The following is an 11,041-nucleotide window of genomic DNA, read 5'->3' on the forward strand; positions in this document are numbered from 1 at the left end:
ATATCCCTAACACAAATTTGGTGGGGTTTTTTTTTTGTTGCAGAATTGTTGCTCAAGTTTTATCTTTCATAATGTAACATTGGCGATCCAACATTTCAATACTGTTTTTGTCTCAGGTAGTTCAGCGTGTATATACAAGTGCGGTGTTTGCATATTCTACCTGTACTGATGGGCTTTTTTTTTGTTTCCACCTATACTTTGCAAAGGCATGCAAATCAGAAGGAGTGTGTGTGTTCCCATTCCTCTCCTTTGCGGAGAAAGCTGACTGACTAAAAATAACTGGGTAAACATAATTTGCATTATTGTGTCATCGCATTCATTTGATCTTTCTTTCATTTCCGTAACCCTTTGACATTTTGTTTCAATTAAAATACAGCATATTTTACCCACCACTCGCTCCTTGTATACTCTCTATCTCTTATTTGTACACTGCACGAGCAGCTGTGTGTGTGTGTGTGTGTGTGTGTGTGTGTGTGTGTGTGTGTGTGTGTGTGTGTGTGTGTGTGTGTGTGTGTGTGTGTGTGTGTGTGTGTGTGTGTGTGTGTGTGTGTGTGTGTGTGTGTGTGTGTGTGTGTGTGTGTGTGTGTGTAAGTGTGAGAGAGAGAGAGAGCTTTAGAAGTGTCTGTGATTACTGCATTAGGTCTGCAGCAGGGTCCTCACTTCAACACGTGTGAGTGGGTTTGTGGTTGCACACTGCTCCGTATGTCCTTGGATGTGGGTGTAAAATGTGTGCGACAACTGCAGCCACACATTGCAGTGGCCCCTTTCATACCAGAGACAATCTTTTCTGTAAACCGCTTTGAATGGGTTTTCGCCTCCTCTGAACAAACAGCTATGCATTTGCTGCCAACTGAAGCAGGTGGATGACTGAGTCACCGCAGGAGGGAAGAATCTTGGATGTATTACCTGTGCTGTTTTGCATCTCTCAGCTGTGTTAGGCAGCATCCCCGCAGTCCCACAGACAAAAGGGGGACTCAGTAGGCCGTTGCAAATGCTTTGTGAACTGGACTGAACAAACAAATTGAATGTACAAACTGCACATAATGCATACAATGAAGGAGTTTAAAGCGAAATGAAGAGCATCAGAGCTGGAGGTTTGAGCATAGCAATAGCCAAGACACCAATTAGCTTAATTCAACTATCATGAAGTGTTGTATAATTCATCCATGGTAAGTCATTTTACAAGGGAATGTTTGCCAAGATCCCTCTTGCATAAATTGTCAAAAAGACACCCCTTGCCAAATCAGAAGTGAGGTGCACTCTAATAAATCCTGCTCTACACACAGTAAAGCAGTAGCCGTATCCCAGAGGAGGAAAAGGAGGGGGGATACACTCCTCTCCTCCACAGTCCCCCCCCCTTTCCCTCTCTCATTAATGAGCAATCAGTTAAACAACATTATCGTCTCCTATTTGCGCCCTCAGCAGATTCTTTCCTCCTTCCTGTTTTTCTCAACCACCTAGTACTTTCCGTGCACTCTTCCATTCTGCATGGTGTTGATCTCTATTACTCTGCATAGCCCCCCTCCCCTCCATCACTCTTTCTGTCTCTTTCTTCCCTTTTTGCTCCCCCCTGTATTGCTCTGCTTCACTGCCTCCATCTTCCCGTGACTCTCTGGCTCCTCTCCCCCCTTCTCTTAAGTTCTGTCCTCTGTGTCATCTTCAAACTCAGATCGCAAGGAAGGCAATACAGAGAATAGAACATTTGCTACATGTCTAGACTGCTTATTTCACAATATTCACAGCTCGATCTGGCACAACCTAAGTGTCCTACACATCTGCAAAATGTATGGCACGATTTGCATTCAAAGCCAGGATCATAGAGATTATCATGTTCTGAATACACAAGAGTGTGAGTGTGCAGAGTGGATTACCGAAGGTATGATGTGGACATGTGTGATTGTGCATGTGTCAAAGAGATAACAGGCCTTTTGAAAAGATTACATGACCTGTGAATTCTCTATTTTTCTCTCTCTCCCTCTCTCTCTGACATTATGCAAATCAAAACCTTAGCTGCGTTTCAATAGTTCCACTTCCCCTTGTTCACTTACCCTCGGCCCTTGGTATGACGTAACAGCATACATCGCACGGAGGGAACTTGGAGCTCGGAGGGAGAGTGGGCGGGGGAGGAGCGGGGGATTTAAATGGAACCCACTTGCCCTTGTAGTCACAATGGACCGTCAGTTACCTAGGTAGTTCCGAATGCAAATAATAGAGAATTATAACATTCTACTAAAGTGTATTGCATAAAGCCATTTCCATAGCATGGCAAACATTGAATTTCGAAATGATTTCTCAGATTATCAAGATATTGTTACTTACACTTGTAAATTGTTTGGTCCGACATGTTTTTTAGTTTCTGTTAGTTTCAACCAAAAACATCTGTTTTAAATAAGCCTACTAATTGGCAGCCATGGGCCTTATAGCGGCAAGGTGTAAACTGCAATGCATTCACTGGATGGTAGGCTATAGCCTATGGAAATAGGATAAGCTAATTGAGGCGTTTTGGAATATTTACATATTTGTCCTGTGGGTGACAGCAATGTCCCTATAGGCACACAGTCTGCCGGAAAATGAAAGGAGAAGAAGAAGACGACTAACTGCAATGCACTGTGGGTGATATCCACCTTGGAGTGACCATCGGTGTTCACTCGATCACTCAGCCCTCCGAGGCTCTATCTCACTAAGTTCACTTCAGTTTTCAGACAATTGGAACGACACTTATGATGGTGGCGGGGATTCCCCCGAGGGCAAGTGAACGAGGGCATGTTGAACGAGGATTGAAACGCAGCGAACATCTGTGTACACTGAAAGACAACGATGTTGAACATCAAAATAAACCAAAGCCTCGGAAATGTCTGTAGACACTGTGACTGTGAAGGAGCAATCATATTCAGAAACGAGAGAGAGAGAGAAGTCATGTATTACCCTGTCAAGAATACCAAAGGTAAAAAATAATAATCCCCATGGCAGTATGCTGCATATTCTTCCAAGAGATATTATAGGTTTACTGCAATTTGATACTAATTGAGCATGATTGTGAAATGTGCTTCAGAAATAAATAGCTCACGTACTTGCACGATTATATTATTGATATTCAGGCTGTATTATAAGAGTATTAGCCTGGCATTCCCAGACCTGCCACTAGGCGCTGGCAAATTAAATTTGCGGGTCTGGATTTCCAGGCTATAAGAGTATAGTAATGTGGGAGAAATACTGATCACAATGAATTTGAAAATCCGTGGACGCCCAAAATTATTTCTTTTTTAGGAGAATTGAATATAAAATACAAATTCTAACAACAAAAAGGAAAATGATATCCTGCACAAACATTTTATAATACCTTCAGTATCATAGAATGAGCATTCATTATTTTCAGAGGAGCACAGAAATTCTGGTCTGTTTTGTTAAGAAGAGTTTCCAATAAAAGAATACTATCAGTAATCTAGACAATTTTAATGTACCTCTGAGAGGGAAATCAGTATGAGTGGGAAAGCTCATCTATCATTTTACATGCAGCACATCAATGTCCGGTTTTTCTACTGAGCATCTTCATAGCATCCCTAGATGGCAGCACAAGTAATTTAGAACAAATTTCATGCTTCACAGTTTTCACATCAATTCTAAAAAAAATCCATTGAGAAATTTGACTTTCATGTGACAGTCCCAATAGTTGGAAAATGTTTTTTAAACTCGAGTGTGGCCTTTTAAAGCTACAAAAACATCAAAGCAAAATTCAATAGAATCCAGGACAAAAATCATGTGAGCATGATTAGATATATTCTATCATGAAAAAATATCGAAGTAAAAAAAATGCTCCGTAATGTTTCTGAATCATATTCCACTTGAAATTGCCACAATCCACTCCTGCTTCTTCCAGAATTGCTGTTGTATCTCCTAGTAGTGGTGTCACTAATTAGAAATTGTGCTTACAACAAATCCTTGTCTGCATTACCGCTCCCACATCTCCCCACACTCTCCCTAAAAATTCTCTCTTATTTTTTTGGCTCTGTCAGAGGAAGTCTTTCGACAGTGCTTCTCCAAAGTTGGGGGCGGCCATGAGTATAGCGATGGTGCAGATGACATTGAAAACGCTGAACCCCACCAGGAACAGGCGGTCGATGACGGCTGCCGCAAACTGCCACTGCTCCGCCAAGCTGAGCTGCCTGTCCTGCTCTCGAACGCGCTCCACTAAAAACTGCACCTCCGCCAGGAGAGCCTGCAGCTGGCTGTCTGCTGCAACCGATCGAATCCCACTGCTGCTGTGTCTGTGTACCCATCTCCCTGCTCCAACAACCTCAGTCTCTACTAGGCCGCTGGCTCCAGAGGATGTGGTCGTTGATGGTGGGTCAGGGTCTGGAGACGCTGGAGTTTCCTGCGAGGCTGGAGGGCTAACGAACTTGGAAGATGGCGGCACGTGATGATGGATGGTTGGATCTCCCCCAGCTGCTGCTGCTCCCCCTCCCTCTCCTTCTCCTTCTCCTTCTCCACTTAGTCCACTGTTGGGCCTCCCGTTATTAATTGTACATCTGCTCCTCTGATTAACTGGCTCCAGGTCAGCGGGATTCTGTTGGAAGCCCATGTAAAGCAGATGACCGTTGGGCTGCTGGGGATGTGAAGTGCAGGGGCTTAGATCTCTGTGGCTGGGATTTGGGAGGAGAAGCACCTGAGAGTTGAGAGGCTGGTGGTGGGGCAAGGGGTGGGTGAGCTGAGCTAAGCTGGCCTGCAGGGAGTTGATGCTCTGGGGGAAGGTTGGAGGCGCTGGCCCCTTGGGGACGGTGTTGGTGGTGGGAGAGGAGGACATGGCCTTGCTCTGAAAGTCCACCGGGCCGTCGGAAAGATCCAGCTCATCTCCCTCTCCCGGGCGCTTCATCCGCAGGAACCAAGGAACCCATTGCAGCAGGACCAAGTGCACCTGACATGCAATGACAACCTGACTGATGAGAACATTACAGCACACAGATGGACATTTTCAAACACATCACTGGAGGTTTCTTTACTATCTCCATTGGCCACATATTACTGATCCATCCCACGTACAGTGTACAGTACATCTCACATTCCTTATCATGCAGCATTAAACCTCTAGCTTTAAATCTTGGTTTAACATGACTTTTAATCACTATAGCTTTATCAACTTGGAAACATAGCAAATATTTGACCTGATGCTTGGTATTAAAGATTCTCAAACAAGCCTTTATTTCATCACATCTTCACATTGTTGCAAATCACTTTTCATCTGACTCTGAATCAAAAGTCCTCAGACAGGCTGCAAAACTCAGCCCGAAGGCTTTTAAGGAGAACTGAGAGTTTGGAAAAATATAACATCTGTTGCAGCTTCTCATCACTGGCTCTCTGTTTCGTTTTGGAATTGATAACAAACTTTTTACTTTTAACTTTCAAAGAATTGCGTCACCAGGCACCAGGTATATTACTGATCTGACACGAGCCTTCACATGATCTGACAAACCCGGTACAGTGATCTACTGGCCGTTCTACAGTCAAATACAAAGACCAGGGGTGATAAAGCTTTTAATGTTAACACCCAGCAACATGCAAACAATCTGCCTGAACTGAATCCATGCTCTCTTTTAATTCACCTCTCAAATCCCAATTTTTCTTTTGTTTTGTTTTCCTGTTTTTGTATTTCATTGTACTATTATGTTTTGTTGCAAAGTGTTTTGAAAGGGGTTAGGGATGACTTTAACTACCTAACCCAATTTGATGTAGAAAAGTTTTTTTTTATATATATTCTGTTTATTATTACTTTATTATTCAAACTCACCAAATGTGGCATTTCTCCACTGTTGGGGCTGTGGTGATGAAACTGAAGGACGATGACTGTGGCTACCACTGACATCGCGACAATCACCAAGGTGGTGGCAAAGTACTGACCTGAAAATAGACAAGAGGAGGGAAGCACATTTCACTCATTTGGATGTTGACAAACTAAATGCTTCAACCAATGTCAGTTCCATTGACGAAAAAATTAAACTGACCTATCAGAGGTACAGAATCTGAAGTGGCAGGCATTATCTCTGCGACCATCAGCATGAAGACGGTCAGAGACAGCAGAACCGTGATGCCTGGAGGGCAGAAACAAGGCACCAGGGAGTAGTGGGTTGGAAAGAGGAAAGCACTCCTAGTGTACTCTTTAGTGGAGTGGTATATTTGGTATGTTGCACTTGACTTCTCGCCCTCGGATCATTTGTCTTACTGACACTCCCAGGAAAAAAATAGGTATTTTTGCCTTTTCTCTATCTCTCCACCACACACCACACAGAGGCTCTGCACAGCTGATTAAAAGTTTTCCAGTTACATTGACAGAGACCAATTGGAACATAAAGACCAGAAAAGCGACATAAGCCCATGCTTTTCGCAAGGCTGGATTACAAATAAATGCAGTAAGAACAATATTTACAGCAGGTGCACCCCCTTTTTTCTCCCATTGTATCATATTAAAACCATTCCTGCTGTAACACCATCCCCTCACCCCTGTTCTCCTCCACCCTCCACGTATTATTCCCTTTTACCGAGGCTGATCTTTTCCCCCGAGTTGGCGGGCATCAGAAAGACCAGCAGGGCCATGGATGAGAGGAGCACACAGGGAACGAGGAGGTTGAGAGCGTAAAACAAGGTCCGCCTTCGTAAAGTCACCACAAAAGTAATATCGGGGTAGGGCTCTGCGCAGCAATCATAGAAAACTTCATGACGACCTCCAGGCACCTCTGAGGGAAGCAAGAAAAGACGACATATTTTTTGATTGAGTGAGAGGGAAATGGGATGTACAAGGCTGTGAAATGAGAAGAACATCAAGACAAGTCTGGCACAGGTTATTGAACAGATCTGTTGGAAGGATGGTGTCTCCTAGAAATAGTTTATTACCAAATGATTCAATATAGCCTAAACTGTATCATACTTTAATTGCCTAAAAGCATATAACATAAATGGCAATGCCATTGTATTTTAATTCGATCAGTTTAGTTTTCAGTTCAGAAAGGCTTACTCCAACAACTGCAATCACACATCTGTCTACATAAGTGGAATGAATAATTAGGGCTTTGAAAGCTCAGGTATATGACGGTAACGTGAACACTGTTACTAAGCAACACTGTGTTTGTTATCTCGGGCTTTGACAACCCGTCTTACCCACGAGGTCCCACTCCCCGTTGGGCATGTATCCTGTAACATCTGCCTCCTTCATCTGGAGGTCAAGCAGCCAGCCATCAAATGTCCAGGAGCCAAATTTCAATTCACAGCGCTGGATGTCAAATGGAAACCATCGAACATCCACGCTACATGTGCTCATAAATATTCCTTGCAAAGAAGGAAAAAACACAGAAAAGATCATGTATAGTGAAAAATAAGTAAATGTAAAACTCAAAATACAATCATTACAATATGTAATGGGGACAAAACAAATATTTACTAAGTTTGCATGTGGAAACAACTGCAGAGTGAAATATTTGATTGGAGTAGAAAATTATTTATTTTCCGCAGCCTTAGTTATACTGTATGTTCAGTATACAGAAGAAGTACATTTATTTGTTCAATTAAGTTGATTAATAATACCTTACCTGGAGGAAGATACTCACAGAAGCCGCTAGAGTTAACCAGCACATTGGACTTAAAGGTGGCATCAAACTTATCATGAGCACTGGTGGATAGTGACATAGTGACGATATAGTTTAGAGCTCAGCAGCAGCACTGGATACATATGTGTGAATGTTTATTGGCCCCATACCTGTTATAAAGCAATATGTCAGGAGTCCAGACCTGGTCAGTAGTGAAACGGAGGCTCTTAACTCCAGGATACTCTGATTGGTTCCATTGGAGGTAGTGGTCGTACCACTGCTGGGAGACACAAGCGCAACACCGGTTTTGCATGTGGACAAAAACAATACAAAGATATACACAAATGTAAATGAATAGGACGAATGCTGTCTTTCTGATGTTCCATATTGCACACACGTCTTTTGCATGTCTGTTTTATATCATGTGTGCTACACAGGAAGGGATTTGAGGTTAAAATTGTGATTTTCAGCTTTAGAAGATTGACTTCACCCAATGGATACATGTGTTGGTCAATTCTCATAACAATAGGAAGATATGGTAACAGTGTCCCAAGAGTTAGGGGTTAGGTACTATGCTCAAGAGCGCTTTGGCAGGTGAACTGGACCACTCCAGCTGGACCTAAACTGGTCAACCTTCTAGTTGCCAAGACAAGTCCCCATGGATCGAGCTACAGCCACCTACACCAATCAGTATATCACTATTTATTGTACTCACCATCTGCAGCCAGGCGTTTGTGGTGATGACCTGGTTCTTTTCATCCTTACACAACACAAAGCAAATAAGAGAATCTGTGATTTAATGATTGAAAGAACAGGTTCCTACATTGTCATATATGTGTTTTAAAAACAGTACTGAAAGTTAGTATGTTATCAGTCACTATAATTGTCCCTATTTTCTGTTTTGTAGACATTATATATGTTCTAATGGAATGTACTGTTTAAAGTGTATTTTTTTATCCTGTGACTATCTATTTACTCTCTGCAGACGTAGGCACTCAGTAATGTGCAATCTAGCTTCGACAGTAATGTTACTTTAATACATTCATATGGGTCTTATTAGCATGCACTTCTCTCCATGTGTTACCATCCCTACGCTGTAGCCCAACCAAGAGTCACTGACCGTTGGAAATATGCTAAAATGACTTTAAGTTTGGGGAGATTCAAGAGGAGAAACAAGTATAGGCCTATTGACCAATAACTTTCTTAATGTACGTGAATACTGAATAGAGATAGGCTTGAAAAATGTGAGCATTTGGATACCTTTGCGGTGTGTTTCTTGTTTGGATGTATTATGTGGGTGTGTTCAATTGTGTGAATGCATTTTACTGCCTTTGCGTACCACATCCATGACCTGCAATAGAGTAAAGGAGAACTGAACAGTGAGAGCCCGCGAGTCGTTGGCCACCGGTCTCTCCATGGGGTTGTAGTCCCTCAGCAGCTCCCTGAGCAGAAAACGCTGGTGAGGACCCTGCACCGACACTGGATAAGGGAGGGGGGGTGGGGATGGAAAGAAAAATAGCTGAGTGAGGGAGGACGAGAGCACATATGCAGAAAAAACAGTGTGATGGCGTTTAGGGGTAGCCCATACAAAAAGGTAATGTTTTAAAGATGGACCACAACAACAACAACACACAGTACTAGAATGGATGGCACAGGAGGACCCGGGGTGAAATGTGTGAGAGAAAAGAGAGCGCAGACAGAAAATAAAATCCAGCTCCTCTTAATCAATTACACATCTGATTGATCGCCAGTGGACGGTCTTTTCCGAGGTCGTAAAAATGTCGGCCTCATTTCATCCAGGAAATAGTGAGGCTATTAAAAACAGAAACACCCCAGACAGACAGACAGACAGACACACACACGCACACAAATGCACACACACACACACACAGAGCACTAACGACAATGAGTGTGAGGGGCGCAACTGTCTCTCTCTACCTCATCGTTCCTTTTTTCGATTCAATCTTGATTCATTCTTCATGAAGCAATCACTTTGATGTGGAGGGAGCTGTAATTGATGGCTATAAAAGGCCAGCTGAATGCGTTTCAAAACTACAATACACTTTAAATAGCTGCACCAGGCCTGTTCAGTAGACAAATACTGCATGCAGTGAGAGTGTTTAAAGGTGTAAGGTATATGCTCTTGCAATGTTGACACATCAATATGCTTTGATTAGACAATCCCAGATGGATGGGTTGATCCATCCATCCATCCATCTATCCATCTATCCATCTATCTATCTATCTATCTATCTATCTATCTATCTATCTATCTATCTATCTATCTATCTATCTATCTATCTATCTATCTATCTATCTATCTATCTATCTATCTATCTATCTATCTATCTATCTATCTATCTATCTATCTATCTATCTATCTATCTATCGGCCCATAACAGTGTTGCCGTATCTATAACAATAAAAGAAATGCACAGCTCAGCAATGTAACCTGCAGTAGCCTACAGATGGTTACATTTCATACTGTGGCTTGCTCTTACGCGTCCTCTATCTGGCTGCACACCAACAGACATTCTCGGTGTCTAAGTGAGCTGCTGTGTGAACAGGATGCTCCATGGGGCACAGACACCGCACACACATGCAGAAAACACACAAACACTTGTTCGAGCACAGTCACACTCGAAGCACCAATGAAAAAGTCACTCACCCCGGAGAAGACTCGCAAGTATCAACAGCCAAAGAGCCACAGTCTGCCACATACTGCATTCCTCTGTACGGACAGAGAAAGTGAGGAAGAGAAGAGAAAAAAGGCGAGAAGATGAGAGAGGAGGAGGAGGAGGAGAAGGGGAGAGTGAGATAGAGAAGAAAGGTTGTAGAAAACAAGTGGCGAGAGTGTGATACCGTCAGTGGCAGAGGGGGGAAAAGGGGGGGGGAGGAAGAGAGCACAGGAGAGGGAGAGTGGGTGAGAAACGCAGGGAGGTTAATATTACTGAGGAGGGAGACGCTGTGTGTGTTGGAGTCACTCAGAAACTGAGAGCTGGACATACCCCCTGACCACCACAAGCCCAAACTCCCCCTTCCTTTATGCTTCTCAGATCATCAATTTCTGCAGACTTTCTAATCTGTCGGCACATCAGTCATCCAGTCATTTGAATGTTGTTGTTTTTTGGTCATGCAAGGGGGGGGGGGGGCTAATTGGCTTTGCAAGTTTGTAAAGAGGTATTTTCTTTTGTGTGTAAGTCTAAGGATCCAATGTTTGCATTATATAGCCAATAGCCTAGTTGCAGCAGGTGTTTTTAACTCAAATCTTTGAAAGGAAACAAAAGTTTAAATGTATACAGTATCACAATGCACTACTCTGTTTAAACACACTGAGGACATAAAAGGAAAAATAAAATATTTCTAGATCAGTTGAAACATTATTACACTCTGATTCTGCCATTTTTCCAATTCACACCAGCTGGCAATATTTAAAAGCTGTTTTGCTTTTCATCAAGTTGAATCTGACA

At 42.8% G+C, this 11,041-nt stretch overlaps 1 protein-coding gene across 1 annotated transcript; it reads right to left on the reverse strand.

The window, feature by feature from the left end:
- Positions 1–3,519: 3,519 nt before the first annotated feature.
- LOC307260139 (neuronal acetylcholine receptor subunit alpha-7-like) lies at positions 3,520–10,306 on the reverse strand. The gene is made up of 10 exons (XM_080040285.1): positions 10,240–10,306; positions 8,911–9,050; positions 8,287–8,331; positions 7,742–7,851; positions 7,575–7,654; positions 7,147–7,314; positions 6,531–6,725; positions 5,997–6,083; positions 5,783–5,892; positions 3,520–4,912 (listed from the first exon to the last, which is right to left on the reverse strand). Exons 1-10 carry the CDS (start codon positions 10,289–10,291, stop codon positions 4,010–4,012), a joined length of 1,890 nt encoding a protein of 629 aa, XP_079896411.1. The 5' UTR covers positions 10,292–10,306; the 3' UTR covers positions 3,520–4,009.
- Positions 10,307–11,041: the final 735 nt, after the last annotated feature.

This window comes from Ammodytes marinus (genome assembly GCF_949987685.1).
Source record: "Ammodytes marinus genome assembly, chromosome: 13".
Classification (NCBI taxonomy): Eukaryota; Metazoa; Chordata; class Actinopteri; order Uranoscopiformes; family Ammodytidae; genus Ammodytes; species Ammodytes marinus.